The following is a 16,684-nucleotide window of genomic DNA, read 5'->3' as shown; positions in this document are numbered from 1 at the left end:
TCGATTGTACTATTATTTTTTTCCTTGCTTTGTTACCTCAAGATATGACATTTCTGTCTTTACATATTGTAATTGTTTTACTATTTGTATATATATATTTATGTATTTATGTTGATGTATAATTGGTTGTTTTGTAGATATTATTTGTATTTTTACGCTGGATCTTGCCTAGGGAAAACTGCTATCGAACGATTACATCGATAGGTCGTGTGAAGAATCAAAGTGTGTAGGATCTTTAGTAGTGTTAACTCTGCCGCGTGGAGCGCGGGCTGAGCAGAGGGGTCTGGCTGGAGTAGCGAGTGGAGCATGTTTGTTGTGTGAAGCTCCCGCGAGTTGCCGCGCTTTCGGGGTTTGGCAACATGTAATTGCGCTCGACTCGCGATGATAGTTTCTGACATGGTGTCGCGGACGGGAAGCATTAGCTGGCGCACATCAAGAGCCCGTTTCGCCTGGTGACCGTGTCGAGAAGAAGGCGCGCCCACATCCAGCTTCTGCAACAGCGACGGCCGACAATGAGTGACTGTCGCCACCTCCTCGATCGACGGCTTCAAACCTTCAATCAACCAACAAGGAAGACTGGAAGCACGTAAAGTTTTAGAACTGTATGGCAGACCTCAGTTTTTCAAACTGTACCATTTTCGTAACTATAATTACAGCAACTTAGCGTGAACCTTTGTTGCTCATTGTCCCAATTGCATTGCCAAGCAGGGTCCCTTCCTTTTCTGGAATGAACCCGAGTGTCGTTGAAATTCAAACGCCAGCATTAAAGTATTATAATTCGATTTCAATGCTTTAATTTCAAAGTTCAGTTAAAGTATTCATAGCTGGCCACAATATTTAGATTACACAAGCACATATTAAGAGAGCGAGTTTTGTTACCGTATTTTAGCTTACCTGTGACTGCAGCTCAGCTTGGTACGTACTAAATTTTACTATTGTTCAGAATCATTTAATTCAAGTTCAAAGTTAAATCTTTATTTCTAAATTGCGTAGATTCAAGTAGCTTTTGAAATGATTGTTGAGGTAGTCCAAGACTAACCGTATTTTACTGAATTTCGATGTGCTTCGGAAAGAAAGCTCACTATTAACTTCAGTCACTAAATTAACTTTCGATTATCCGGTTTTATTAATTCTTTTGCTAAATTAAGTCAGAGCGTAGCGAAATTTATTACTTCTGACAAACTTTCAGTTTTCACACTACACGTGTCAACCTTCAGTTGCCACGCTTCTAGTGCTTTCTCTTTCAGTTACTATAGTAATTGTCCTTAGGACTGGCGACCGTAATTTCCCCCAAATCTCAAATATCTAATTACCGCTAGTTAATTGTTAACGTAACGGCCGCACATTTACTTTATTTATTAACTTTACCCCTTTTCAAAATTAATTTCCACCAGTTTCATTTGCATTTTTCCTTTCATTTAGATGTAACCCTTTCCTCCCTCTTTATCGACAGTTTAACTTCGGTGACGATTGCTTTTCCCAAATTTACATTAGGTACACGCGGTTTAATTTTTCACTGTCATTAAGGTCGATAAGTGAGGGGGAGGTTACATCTTCTTAAGTAATGGAAGCCGGTATGGTGCCCTCGATGGCGTGTGCTCATCAGAGGCAGGGGTGTCGTAAGGAGCGGCCCGCGGAAGTGCGATAGGACCGACATTGTGTTCTGTATACGCAAAATGATCTGGCGGACAGAGTGGGAAACATTCTTCGTTTGTTTGCTAATGATGCCACAGTATATGGTAAGGTGTCGAATTTGAGTGACTGTAAGAAGATGGAAGATGACTTGGTGAAAATTTCTAGTTGGTGTGATAAATGGCAGCTGGCTCCTAATTTAGAAAAGTGTAACTTAATGGAGATGAGTGGGAAAAATCAACTCGCAATGTTCGGGTAACGAATCAGTACTGTCCTGTTTGACACAGTCACATCGTTTAAATATGCGGGCGTAACGTCACAAAGCAAAACTAAATGGGACGAGTATGTGAGGATTGTGGTAGAGAAGGCGAATAGTCGACTTCGGTTTAGGTTGGGGGAATTTTCTGAAAGTGTGGTTCACATGTGAAGTTGACCTATTCATGAGAACTGCTCCAGTGTTTGGAATCCGCACCAGGTCGCATTAAAGGAAGAAACCGTGGCAGTTCAGAGGCGGGCTCCTAGATTTGTTACAGGTAAATTCTAACAGCATGCAAGTATTGCAAAGATTCTTCGGAAATCCAAAGGGAGATCCCTGGAGGGAAGATGACGTTCTTTTCGAGAAACGCTAGTGACAAAATTCAGACTACCTGGATTTGAAGCTGATTAGCGAATGATTCTACTGCTGACAACGTACATTTCGCACAAGGTCCACGAAAGTAAGATATGAAAAATTAGGGCCCATACAGAGGCACATAACAGTCTTTTTACCTTCGTTCTACTTGCGAGTGGAACAGGAAAGGAAATGACTTTGGTACCCTCCACACGCACCATATGGTGCCTTTCGCTGACTATATGTACAGATGCACGATAAGTCACCCGGCTGAATTTTGATTCTACTATTGGGGCAATAGCTTTCAAATTGTGCGTTCAATTTTGTGCAGTTCATGGAAATTACGCCAGATGTTGTTGCGAGTTCATCGCCTCCGTTGTGAGTCCGGCGTATGAATTTGCCACGATGGCGGTCAAAGGACGGTTGACTATCTCACAAAGGACGAACATTTTGTTACTGTTCGTGGCGACCAACAGCGTTACATTCGCACAGAGAAAGTTTCGTGCTCATTTCGGCACACCGCGGGTTCCCAGCCCAGATTACACCAAAAATTTGAAGGTACTGAATGTGTTTTGGAGTGTCAGCGGCCAAATTCTCGTACCGTACGTTCGCCGCAAAACACTGAGGCAGTTCGAGTGGCTTTCACTCGTAGTCCGAGTAAATCAACAAGAAGAGCAAGTGCCGAGTTGGGAATTTCACGCCGATCTGCACAAAGAATTATTCAATCCGACCTTCGCTTGTATCCATACAGGATACAAGCTTACTGCGAGAGATAAGGAGCGGAGGCTGCAGTTTGCAAGGTCGGCAATCGAGCAAGACCGAGAGGCAGTCCAACACAATACATGGTGTCCGTCCCCGTTAGTTGAGTGGAGGTCATAGGGTTTAGCTACTCTCTGTAATAAAAAAAATAAATAAAATAAAAAAAATAAAAAATAAAACTGAGTGAACGGATCGACGAACAACCTGAATGAATGTAATCGGACGTCCACCACGAACAAATTCAACGGACTATATAGAACAAAATAAGATTTTTAAAAAAGTGGCCAGCGCGGTGGAATGTCATTCCAAGGGCCCGGGTTCGATTCCCGTCTGGGGCAGGAGATTTTCTCCGATCAGGGACTGGGTGTAGTGTTGTCATCATCATTTCATCCCCATCTCCGACGCGCAAGTCGCTCAATGTGGCGTCGAATGCAGTAAGTACATGCCATCGACGGCCGAACTTCCCCAATGGGGGACCCCTGGCCCACAATGCCGTACGCTCACTTCCACAACACATGGTTTTCTGACGAAGCTTATTTTTACGTGAACGGTGTTGTGAACAAACAGATTGTTCGATTCTGGCCACGTGAACGCCCACGAGTAATCCACACGAAAGACACCTACGGGGAGAAAGTGCGCGTGTAGCTCGCGATGTCAAACCGTGGAATCATCGGCCCGTTCTTCTTCGATGCTACAGTAACCGGTGAACGCTGTTTACAAATGCTGTGAAACCAGTTTATTCCTCAACTCGTGGCCTCATGTCTTCCACTGCAGACACAATGGTTCATGCACGATGGAGCACGCCTCATTACTGACAACGTTGTGTTTGATTTCCTACACGATAGACTTGGCCTTAGAGTATTGCAAAACAGATTTCCAGAACGTTATGCAGGGGGAGGAATGTGGCCGCCCCATAACTTGGACATTAACCCATGTGACTTCTTGCTTTGGGGGGTTCCTTAAAGAGAAAGTGTACCACAGAAAACCTGAAAATGCAGTTCAACTGGGGGCCGTCATTGTGGGGTTATGCCGCACCATTCCAGAAGGTTTGTGTCGGAGGGTCGTCACAAATGCACGTGTGCGCCTTGAAGAACTTGTAAACCAAAACGGCAGTCACATTGAACATGTTATTCATTAGGTTGCATTTCCAAGCTGTGTTCTTTACGTCTACATCAATAAATTATAAATTTTGCCAACAACAAATGTGTTGAAACTTCCTGGCAGATTAAAACTGTGTGCCCGACCGAGACTCGAACTCGGGACCTTTGCCTTTCGCGGGCAAGTGCTCTACCATCTGAGCTACCGAAGCAGGACTCACGCCCGGTACTCACAGCTTTACTTCTGCCAATATCTCGTCTCCTACCTTCCAAACTTTACAGAAGCTCTCCTGCGAACCTTGCAGAACTAGCACTCCTGAAACAAAGGCTATTGCGGAGACATGGCTTAGCCACAGCCTGGGGGAGGTTTCCAGAATGAGAGCTTCTGTAAAGTTTGGATGGGGCCTGACCCTGTTCTTTGGCTAATGGGCCCCACGGCTTATCTATTTCGCAGAACCTGGTACCACCATCTATGGGGAACGATACTGCGCAACGATGGAGAAATTAAGGCGTGAAATGAAGCCGAAACGTCTGGGAAAACTGAAACAGAGAGTGCAGCTGCTTCATGATAAAGTGCGCCCCATATCGGAAATATAACGCAGAAGTTACGCCAACTTAAGTGGAAGACACTCGAACACACGCCCCGTAGTACGTAACTCACCCCATACGATTGTCATGCCTCCCATTCCTTAAAAAAGACCTTGAAAAGTCGACGACCAGGAGCACCACGAGGTATTGAAGGTAGTTACAGTCTTCTTCACAAGGCATAACACAGCGTTCTACCAACCTGGGCTCTTTTGTCTGGTGCGTCGGGACTCGCGGCGAATTTACCTGATTCGCATACCGATTATAGACTCCACGGACTTCCAACAGAAACTTACTGATCTCCCCTTCCACCTACACTACTGATCATTCAAACTGCTACACCACGAAGATGACGTGCTACAGACGCGAAATTTAACCGACATGAAGAAGATGCTGTGATATGCAAATTATTAGCTTTTCAGAGCATTCACACAAGGTTGGCACCGGTGGCGACACATACAACGTGCTGACACCAAGAAAGTTTCCAACCGATTTCTCATACACAAACAGCAGGTGACCGGCGTTGCCTGGTGAAACGTTGTTGTGATGCCTCGTGTAAGGAGGAGAAATGCGTACCATCACGTTTCCGACTTTAATAAAGGTCGGATTGTAGCATATCGCGATTGCGGTTTATCGTATCGCGACATCGCTGCTCGTGTTGTCGAGATCCAATGACTGTCAGCAGAATATGGAATCGGTGGGTTCAGGAGGGTAATACGTAACGCCGTGCTGGATCCCAACGGCCTCGTATCACTAGCAGTCGAGATGACAGACATCTTATCCGCATGCCTGTAACTGATCGTGCAGCCACGTCTCGATCCCAGAGTCAACAGATGGGGACGTTTGCAAGACAACAACCATCTGCACCAACAGTTCGACGACGTTTGCAACAGTGTGGACTACCAGCTCGGAGACCGTGGCTGCGGTTACCCTTGACGCTGCATCACAAACAGGAGCGCCTGCGATGGTGTACTCAACGACGAACCTGGGTGCACGAATGGCAAAACGTCTTTTTTTCGGATGAATCCAGGTTCTGTTCACAGCATCATGATGGTCGCATCGGTGTTTGCCGACATCGCGGTGAACGCACATTGGAAGCGTGTATTCGTCATCGACATACTGGCGTATCACCGGGCGTGATGGTATGGGGTGCCAATGGTTACACGTCTCGGTCACCTCTTGTTCGCATTGACGGCACTTGGAACAGTGGACGTTACATTTCAGATGTGTTACGACCCTTGGCTCTACCCTTCATTCGATCCCTGCGAAACCCTACATTTCAGCAGGATAATGCACGACCGTATGTTGCAGGTCCTGTGCGGGGCTTTCTGGATACAGAAAATGTTCAACTGCTGACCTGGCCAGCACATTCTCCAGATTTCTCACCAATTGAAAACGTCTGCTCAATGGTGGCCGAGCAACTGGCTCGTCACAATACGCCAGTCACTACTCTTGATGAACTGTGCTATCGTGTTGAAGCTGCATGGGCAGCTGTACCTGTACAAGCCATCCAAGCTCTGTTTGACTCAATGCCCAGGCGTATCAAGGCCATTATTACGGCCAGAGGTGGTTGTTCTGAGTACTGATTTCTCAGGATCTATGCAGCGAAATTGCGTGAAAATGTAATCACATGTCAGTTCTAGTATAATATATTTGTCCAATGAATAGCCGCTTATCATCTGCATTTCTTTTTGGTGTAGCAATTTTAATGGTCAGTAGTGTATTTCAATATGCTTAATGACAGTTTATCAATGTGTCCATAGTTAAGAAACCTTAACCAATATTTTCGTGACGTGTTTTGCACAACACGTTTACATTGGTCGGTTAACGAGTTTACACATTTTTAGTCATATCGTTAGAGTTTAAAACATGCTTTACTTCTGCACAGAATGTTTCTTAATTTTTTTTTTGTCTGAATTGACGAACTTCATTTCGAGTTCTTCGTGTGTGTAGTCGCAAAAAGGTCAGATACAGGGAGATATTATTATTATTAAACTACTTGAAGACAAAAAACCATCATAACTTCTGAGCGATTTACTTAGGGCGTTCAAACTGCATGGTTGACCGTGGAGTATGACGGGAAATAATATGCGCATGCGCACGCGCCTTCTTGTTGTTGGCCATTTGCACGTGAAAATGTCACGGTACAGCGTGCCTGAGCGCACGGCCTACTATGGGAACAGTAACAGTCCAGTTGCAGCTGTTTACGACCGAGTTGAAACTGAAGACAACCGGTACTAACAAGAAAGAATTTGATTGTCAAGCTCGAGAGGAAGAATAGTGTTCGTCATGACAGTGTTGGCAATGTCGATCGTCCACAAAGGGTGACAACTGCCTAAAACATCGAGGCCACGCGCGCTGTGTTTCAAACCAGTCCCAGGAAATCGATCAGACGAGCGGCACAGCAGGTGGGAATCAATCAGGAGACACTGCGAGATATTTTTGTTGAAGGACTGCTACTCTTCCCACACAAAATTCAAACCCATCAGCTATTAACCAAGGACCATGGTACAGCGGTTGTGTTTCACCAACACTGTCGTCCACACAATTAACGAACAGGACTTTGATGTGAATATGCGACGACCCACTTTCATTTGGATTGATTCGTCAATCAGCACAATTAGCGCATTCGATGAACTGAGAATCCGCATTTCGCGATCGAGAAGTCTCTTCACCCTCAACAGGTGGCTGTGTGGCCTGCAATGTCGAGTCACTGAATAATCAGTGCCATATTCCTTGATGGCACAGTGACTATTAACAGTACGTGAAGGTTTTGGAAGATGTTTTCATCCCAATTATCCAAAGTGACCTTGATTTCGACAAGGTGTGATTCGTTCAAGATGGAGCTCAACACCATCGGAGCAAGAGAGAGTTTGGTGTCCTGAAGGAGCACTTTGGAGATCGCATTCTGGTTCTGGATTACCCAGAGGCCACTGGCATGGGCCTCGATTTACCGCCATGGAAATGGAAATGCCGTGTGGCTAGGGCCTCCCGTCGGGTAGACGCCATATTCTCCGTATACGAACACATGCGACTCCTTTTTGTGAGGCTGTATTGAACACAAGGTGTGCAACAATAACCCCAAAACAATTGCTGAGCTGTAAACAGCCATTCAGGAGGTCATAGACAGCATCGATGTTCCGACACTTCAGCGGGTCATCGAAAATTTCGCTATTCGTCTGCGCCACACCATCGCCAATGATGGCGCGCATATCGAACATGTCATAACCTAAATCCGAATATCTGTAGTGACAATTACATGTTGAATAATGTGTGTGAACGCCGTAGTTTGTAACTAATTTACGTTTTCTTTCTTATTGTAGAATATACATAGGGATCCAAAAAAATGTATTCCTGGTTTAAAAGTCCATAACTTGCAAACTAATTCACGGAATTGTCTCATTTTTGGTGAAAGTGTAGCTTAAAATCCAACTTAAAGGTATTACTGTAGGTGATCGAAATGGTCACCATTAACATCCACACACAAACGATGCCGCCGAACTGCAGCACGAACTGCTGACTGCAACGTGTTCAGTTGAATATTTGCACATGAATGTACGATGGATTCCCGAAGCTCGTCCAATGTGCGTGGCTTTTGACGATAAACGACTTCCTTTAGTGTTCCCCATAGGTAAAAGTCCAGAGGAGTTAGGTCTGGGGAACGTGGTGGATACTCCACAGCACCTCTACGGCCTAACCATCTTCCTGGTAGATTTTCGTCAAGATACGCCCTAACACGATTTTGGTAGTGGGCTGAGGCACCATCTTGTTGCCGGCCGCGGTGGTCTAGCTGTTCTGGCGCTGCAGTCCGGAACCGCGGGACTGCTACGGTCGCTGGTTCGGATCCTGCCTCGGGCATGAGTGTGTGTGATGTCCTTAGGTTAGTTAGGTTTAAGTAGTTCTAAGTTCTAGGGGACTTATGACCTAAGATGTTGAGTCCCATAGTGCTCAGAGCCATTTGAACCATTTGAACCATCTTATTGAAAATACTCCTCCGCTTCCATCGGATGGCAGATAAAATGGATGTCTGAAGCTTCTGTAGGTACACCTCACCGGTAACTGTGCCGTCAAAGAAGAACGGCCCAATCAAGCCCCGGTAAGACAACCCACGCCACACATTTACTCCTGGCAAATTCACGGCTTTGTCTACATGGACGTTCGGATTTTCGGCGGCCTAGTAGATGAAATTGTGGCGATTTACTGTACCATTGAGTTTGAACTGTGCCTCATCAGACCACACAATCATCTCTGCAAACTTTTCATCGTTGCGCACCATGTTAGTAAACCACTCGCAGTACTCCATTCTGCGAGCTGGGTCGGCCTCGTCCATTGCGTTTAGCAATCGTGGGATGTAGCACTTCCACTTTGCTGTCTTTAACATTCGCCGAACACTTGAGCGACTCACTTCAGTTTCACGGGTACACTGTCTCACAGACTTCTGTGGTGAGCGAGTTAATTGTTGTAACAAACGACGGGAGTTATCTGGACTTGTTACTGTTACAGGTCGTCCAGATCGTTGTTTGTGTACATCTTTAACACAGCTTTAGCTTTAAAATTTGTCTCGCATGCAACGAATCGTTAAACGTGTCGGTGGCTCTGTTTGACACCATTTCGTCATTGTCGTTGAACCTCATTAATGCTTTCGTACTTAAAATACCACTCCAAAACTGATTTCCTTTCATCGAATGTAAGCCTTGCGCCAGCCATGTTTACTCGAGTAACTAGGAGCAACTAAGAACAAAACACTGACTATCTGGCGACTGTCATCTGACAAAACAAAACAACGCAATACAACGCTCGTGTGGCGATTGCCGGAACTATAAACTATTACATTACCAAAGATGAGACAACTCCGTCAATTAGTTTGCCAGTTATGGACTCTTAAACAGTGGATACATTTTTTTGGACCCCTCTATATGTCACCCTGTATCTTCTGTTATAACAGTCTTCATACACGTAATTCTTCAGACTTTCCCGGTGATCTGCTGAAATCTTGAGGCGTCGGGAATTCTGCCAGATATTAAAGTAGTTCGTGGACGATGTTTCGACAACGTGGTTCGTTATCTTCATCAGGTGCTACCTAAGACAGATAAGGCAAGGATCGAGGAGATTCTCTGAAGAATCGGTGAGGAACCAAAGATATGGAAACACTGACAAGAAGAAGGGACAGGATGGTAGAACATCTGTTAAGACATCAGGGAAAAATTTCCATGGTACTAGGTGGAGCTGTAGAGTGTAAAAATTGTAGAGGTGGAAGGAGACGGGAATACATCCACCAAGTAACTGAGGACGTTGGTGTCAGGTGCTGCTCTGAGATGAAAAGGTTAGCACGGAAGATGAATTCGTGGCCAGTCAGAAGATTGATTACAGAAACAACTGTTCGCTGAGTGCAATGGCTCAAATGGCTCTGACCACTATGGGACTCAACTGCTGAGGTCATTAGTCCCCTAGAACTTAGAACTAGATAAACCTAACTAACCTAAGGACATCACAAACATCCATGCCCGAGGCAGGATTCGAACCTGCGACCGTAGCGGTCTTGCGGTTCCAGACTGCAGCGCCTTTAACCGCACGGCCACTTCGGCCGGCGCTGAGTGCAATAAATGGTTCAAATGGCTCTAAGCACTATGGGAGTTAACATCTCAGGTCATCAGTCCCCCAGACGTAGAACTACTTAAACCTCACTAATCTAAGGACAACACACACATCCATGCCCGAAGCGGGATTCGAACCTGCGACCGTCGCAGCAGCGCGGTTCCGAACTGAAGCGCCTAGAACCGCTCGGCCACGGCCTAGTGCAACATATTTAGAATTTATACCTACGGCCTTCCCACGCCATCATCAGTTCCAGTTGTTCCGTCTGCAGTCCGATATCGCTATCAGTGTCTTCAGTCCATCGCACCAGGTGGGGCACTAATGTCCCAGACCCACTGCTGGTATTGCCTTTTCAGTCCACTGCACCAGTCCACCTGCTGGCGTTCCGGTACGGTCCGGAACATTTATAGATATTGCCTCTGCAGTCCACTCCCACTAGAAGCGCCCTGCAACCTTCCATTTTCGAACCTGTCTGCTGGGTGTCTGTCTGGGGTTCGTTCCCCATGCACACAGCCTTTGAACGGAAAATTTTTGATGGCCAATAATAAATATTAGTCGCCCATTTAAAGGAGCGCGCTGGTCCCTTTGGAGCACTAGAGGCGGTGTACAATTGTTGACCAGGTGGTCATGTGACCTTACGCTAGTGGCGTTAGACAGTAAAGCAATGGGTGGGTACCAGTTAGTTGTATGGAATCAGTGCAATAAGAAGGCTCCATGTGGTGACGCAACAGATTGGAAGCAATGACCTAACGCATTTGGACTTCGCTGCTTTAAATCAGCAGTGGAGTGTCACGTGACTGTCTGGGGCCAGTTGTAGACCAGCTGCAGAGCTCCAAAGTTGCGCCAGTAACAGCCGCGTTGTACCGCGAGTTAGAGAATCATTGATTACTTCATGGGGATGAACGACTGTAGCAAAGAAAAATTCTATCTACGGCACGTCACTTGCAATACTGTCAAGAAAGCCATAAAGCGGATTAGATCAGCATCTACTGGACATGATGGCATCACTATCCAGATGATATAACTTATTATTGATCAACTACTGCCCTCTATAACAGACATTTTCAACGACTCATTAATCACAAGTGTTTTCCCTGAGGCCTGGAAACTGGGACAAATTAAGCCACTGCCTAAAAAGGACATCGCCACAGCACCCTCTGACTACCGCCCCATCTGCCTTCTTCCTGCACTATCAAAGGCCTTAGAATATATAGTCCATGACCAGCTCACCAACTACCTAACTACTAACAACCTACTAGACGAATACCAATCAGGTTTCCGTAAACATCGAAGCACAACATCCGCACTGATAAAGGTGACAGATGACGTGAAACTTGCCATGGACAGACAAGAAGTGACTGTCATTTGCTTCTTAGATTTCAGCACAGCATTTGATACTGTCGACTTCGACAACTTACTAGCCAAACTTAGCGGTCTAAATTTCTCACCAAGTGCAGTGCAATGGTTTCGCTCATACATGACGTCTCGTCAGCAACGCGTCCTGTCCGGGAATATAAAATCACAATGGCGGCAGGTGGTATCAGGCGTTCCCTAAGGCTCAGTATTAGGTCCTATACTCTTCTCTCTGTATGTCAAGGATGTGTCATCGGTTCTGACCTATTGCAAATATCATATGTATGATGATGACCTTCAGTTGTATCTAAGTGCGGAACCAAGCAATTTTAAGAAAGCTATTGAAAACTTCAGTACTGATCTCGATGCACTATCAAAATGGGCACAGGACATAGGACTAAAACTAAACCCATCTAAAACCCAAGCGGTACTTGTTGGTCACTCTAAGCTCATTAGCCCAAAACATCGGGAATCCGTACCATCGCTTATCCTAAATGGAACATATATTAACATCTCTCCCTCAGCAAAGGGTCTGGGAGTAATAATAGATGAAAATCTAAATTGGACAGAGCACGTAACTGCAGTGTGCAAAAAAGCATCAGCATCCCTTCATGTCCTACAAAAATATAAAAAACTCTTCCCTTTCGATCTGAAAAAAAAATTAGTACAAACGCTTATACTCCCAATCATTGATTACAGCGATATTATCCTACAAGGCCTCTCTCAAGAAAACTCCCGACGTCTGGAACTGGTCATGAACGCCTGTGTCCGATATATCTGTGACATTCGACTTTTGGATCACATTTCACCAGCATATGCAAAATTGTCCTGGCTGCGTGCAGACAAACGCAGAGATTTCCATACACTCTGTGTCATCCACTGCCTTATAAATGTACACTCTCTCCTCGTCCTTAAGGCTTATGTCGGAACAACATGACAGAAACACACGTTCCCAACATAATAAAATCCTCTCTGTTCCACTGCATCGCTCAGTCACCTTCTCAAAGTCCTTTACAGTAGCGTGAACCCGACTCTGGAATAACCTCCCTCGGTATGTTAGAGAACTTAAAAACATGTCCAGCTTCAAAAACCAGTTAATGACGTATCTACTTAAGCAACAGTAATGCCTTCCTCTGTACATGAACGCACTTCACCTCATTACTTCCCTCTTTCCCGCTCCTTAAATCTCCCTCCCCCAAAACTCGCTATACTAGTAAACATCTACTTTACACACCAAGATATTAATGTACATCTGCACAAATCTTCATTACTATTGCCCATTTTTCTCATGTTTATCATTATTATTTAATTTTTTTTACTGTTACTATTATTACTTTTATCATAATTTGCATGTATAGCACCTGTCGTAAAAATACTGCCAGTACTTACTTTATTAGGTCTTAGCCATTATTCTTTATTCATATTGTGACTAGACTAATCTAATTTTCTTATTTAAAGTATTGTCATGATGTAACTCTGATGTGTGAAATGCTGCATGTGTGAAACACTGGTCCGATGTAAGAGAGGGCCTGATGGCCCTAATCTGATCATAAATAAATAAATAAATATACGCTACAAGGAAGTCGGTATTACTCACCAAGGAGAATCTGGTGCGCCGGCTGCAGATGGCCGAGCAGAGGAAGGCCATGACGGTGGAGGAGAGCATGGCCAGGTAGGTGTTGACCATGCAGCGCGACACCTCGGCCATGCCCACGGACGTGGCCGCGTTCATGGTGGGCCACAGGCACCACAGGAAGACAGTGCCTGCAACCAGACGCACGGTGTGTGAGGGGCAGCACTCGTATCACGGGACTGCCTGCTCGTTCTGACGTCACGCGCAATATCGACAACCGCAAGAACTGCTATCAACTTTCGACGGGGACCTCTCTCGCATGGGTAACAGCTAACACACGTCGTTAGTAGCAGAAATATACCAACCGCAAGTGCCATTGGTTTTTTTTTTTTCTTTATTGTAATTTTAATCACCTATACAGGCGGGCTGTCAGCAGCAAATTACGCTGCTCTTCAGCCTTAAGTGGAACAAGAACATGACATAGAGGTGATACAGACAATACAAAAAACGGTGGGCAAAAAATGGAGATACAAAAAACAATAAACATGAAGCCGTTCACGCTGGGCGCGAAAAAACAGTAACACGTGGCGACACGGCGCACAGAACACGGAGGACGGCGACGGCACACGTGAACAGTGTTGGCGTGACGGTGACAGAACAATAAACACAAATCGAGGCACACACACGACACACAGATGGCGATGATCTCCGGCGCGCGAAAGTCCACGTAGCGTGTACGAGTCCGGGGACCTGCCAAGAGTGGAGGAGGAGGAGGAGGAGGAGGAGGAGGGGAATGTGAGAGGGGAGAGAAGAGATGCCATGGGCAGAGGAGAGAGGGGGAGGGAGGAAGGGGGCGGGGAAGCCCGGGGGATGAGGGGAGGAGGAAGGAGGGAAAGGAAAGAGAAGGGAAGGGAAGGGAGGGAGGGAGGGTGCCGAAAGGAAAGGATACAGGAAGTGGGGGGAGGATCAAAGTTGATAGGAGGGGTAGATGGAGGGGAGGAGGACATCATTAGGGAGGGGGAGCTGGCGGAAGCCACCTTGGGAGAGGGTAAGGAGGGTGGAGAGATGGAGACCTGGTGGGACGTGGGAATACAGGCGTGGCAGCGGGCGGGGGCGGGAGAGGATCGGGGATATGAGCGGGTGTGGAGGATCGACTTTGCGGGAGGTGTACAGGATCCGTATCCTTTCAAGGACAAGGAGGAGGGGGGGAAGGGGATGAAATCATACAGGATCCGCGTGGGGGAGGGGAGACGGATGCGATAGGCAAGGCAGAGAGCATGGCGTTCAAGGACTTGGAGGGATTTATAAAAGGTAGGGGGGGCGGAGATCCTGGCTGGATGGGCGTAACAAAGGACAGGGCGGATGAGCGATTTATAGGTGTGGAGGATGGTGAAGGGGTCCAGACCCCACGTACGGCCAGAGAGGAGCTTGAGGAGACGGAGTCGGGAGCGTGCCTTAGCTTGGATTGTCCTGAGATGGGGGGTCCAGGAGAGGCGACGGTCGAGGGTGACGCCAAGGTACTTAAGGGTGGGAGTGAGGGCGATAGGACGGCCATAGACGGTGAGATAGAAATCAAGGAGGCGGAAGGAAGGGGTGGTTTTGCCTACAATGATCGCCTGGATTTTGGAGGGATGTGCCATTGGTTTGCAGGAAGTCTTATGAGATAGTGTTGCGCGCGAAATACTTGTGACTAGGAAAAATACGAATGTTATTTGAATACATGGGGTCTGTACTTTCGGACATGACCGAAACAACAGACACCACGCATTTTTATAATGATTCGCCTCGAAGGGCAATGAATCCATCACTTTCAGTGTGAGTTCACCATTACGTTCGACCTCTTGCGAGAATCTCAAAGGGGGGTGCGTGGAGGATACAGGTGGGGACTTGTGGATAGGTGGCGCTAGGTCAGAATTTGGGTCGGTCAAGGGGCTTATCGAGATGGTCTGCGCAATTACGATAAACATTGTGGCCAGGTGGAGTAGTGGTTAACGCAAAGGCCAAGTAACCAGAAACTCTTGGACTCGAATCCCGCCCTGGTACACATTTTTATTCGTCGCCGTTGATTCTACATAAAGCGCCAATGAGATTTACCGCTTACATTAATCGCTCCTTCCTTTTCTTTCCTTTCCTTCCTCTCACCTTTTTTTTTACTTTATTGTTATTTTAACACCTGAACAACCAGGTAGGCTGGCAGCGGCATGCTACGCCGCTCTTCAGCCATAGTGGCGACAATAACAGTACAAGAACGGAGAATTAAAATGAATAGAGTGATGGGCAAAAAATAGTGGTCACAGATACACAAAAAACACGGAGCCGTTCACACACGACGATAACAACACCGAAAACACGTTGACACGGCGCACATAACACAGATGAATCCGACGGCACAAGTGAACGTAGAAGCGGGACGGCCGACACTAAAAACACAAAACGACGTCACACGCACGAGACACTGATGGCGATGATCTCCAGCGCGCGAAAGTCCACGTAGCGTGTGCGAGTCCGGGGACCTGCCAAGAGGGAAGAAGAGTGAGGGCGGGTGGAGAGGGGAGAACAGAGATGCCAATGGCTGAGGAGATGGGAGGAGGAGTAGAAGGACAGGGGAGGGGAGGCCCGGGGGAGGAGTGGGGAGAAGCGGAGGAGGGATGGAGGGTGCCCAAAGGAACAGATACAGGAAGAGGGAGGGAGGATCAAAGTTGGTAGTAGGGGTAGATGGAGGGGAGGAGGACATCATCAGGGAGGGGGAGCTGGTGGAAGCCACCTTGGGAGAGGGTCAGGAGGATGGAGAGATGGAGACCGGGTGGGACGTGGGAATGCAGGCGCGGCAGCAGGCGGGGGTGGGAGAGGATCGGGGAGACGAGCGGGTGAGGAGGATCGAGTTTACGGGAGGTGTACAGGATCCGCATCCTTTCAAGGAAAAGCGTAGGGGAGGGGAGACGGATGAGATAGGCGAGGCGGAGAGTATGGCGTTCAAGGATTTGGAGGGATTTGTAAAAAGTAGGGGGGCCGGAGATCCAAGCCGGATGGGCATAACAAAGGATAGGGCGGATGAGGGATTTATAGATGTTGAGAATGGTGGAGGGGTCCAGACCCCATGTACGGCCGGAGAGGAGCTTGAGGAGACTGAGTCGGGAGTGTGCCTTGGCTTGGATTGTCTGGAGGTGGGGAGTCCAGGAGAGGCGACGGTCGAGGGTGACGCCAAGGTACTTAAGGGTGGGAGTGAGGGCGATAGGACGGCCATAGATGGTGATACAGAAATCAAGGAGGCGGAAGGAAGGGGTGGTTTTGCCTACAATGATCGCCTGGGTTTTGGAGGGATTGACCTTGAGCAGCCACTGGTTGCACCAAGCGGTGAACCGGTCAAGATGGGTTCCTCTCACCTTCCACCTTCAATTTATATAATTTGAATATGATTGTTCTTCGTTTCACTCGAACAATTTAAGCTGTCCTCTTAGATTTCTGCCTAGCTACCAGACA

At 46.9% G+C, this 16,684-nt stretch overlaps 1 protein-coding gene across 1 annotated transcript in view; it reads right to left on the bottom strand.

Annotated features, from left to right (window-relative positions):
- Positions 1-16,684, bottom strand: part of LOC126106246 (ammonium transporter Rh type A-like) — a 191,817-nt gene that overhangs the window by 34,177 nt on the left and 140,956 nt on the right. Inside the window, exon 5 of the mRNA XM_049912472.1 lies at positions 13,229-13,395. Within this exon, the coding sequence (XP_049768429.1) occupies positions 13,229-13,395 (167 nt within the window). The remainder of the gene's footprint in view (positions 1-13,228; positions 13,396-16,684) is intronic.

This window comes from Schistocerca cancellata, chromosome 10 (assembly GCF_023864275.1).
Source record: "Schistocerca cancellata isolate TAMUIC-IGC-003103 chromosome 10, iqSchCanc2.1, whole genome shotgun sequence".
Classification (NCBI taxonomy): Eukaryota; Metazoa; Arthropoda; class Insecta; order Orthoptera; family Acrididae; genus Schistocerca; species Schistocerca cancellata.
The sequence above is the reverse complement of the archived record's forward strand: the minus strand, read 5'-3'. Positions and strand labels throughout refer to the sequence as shown.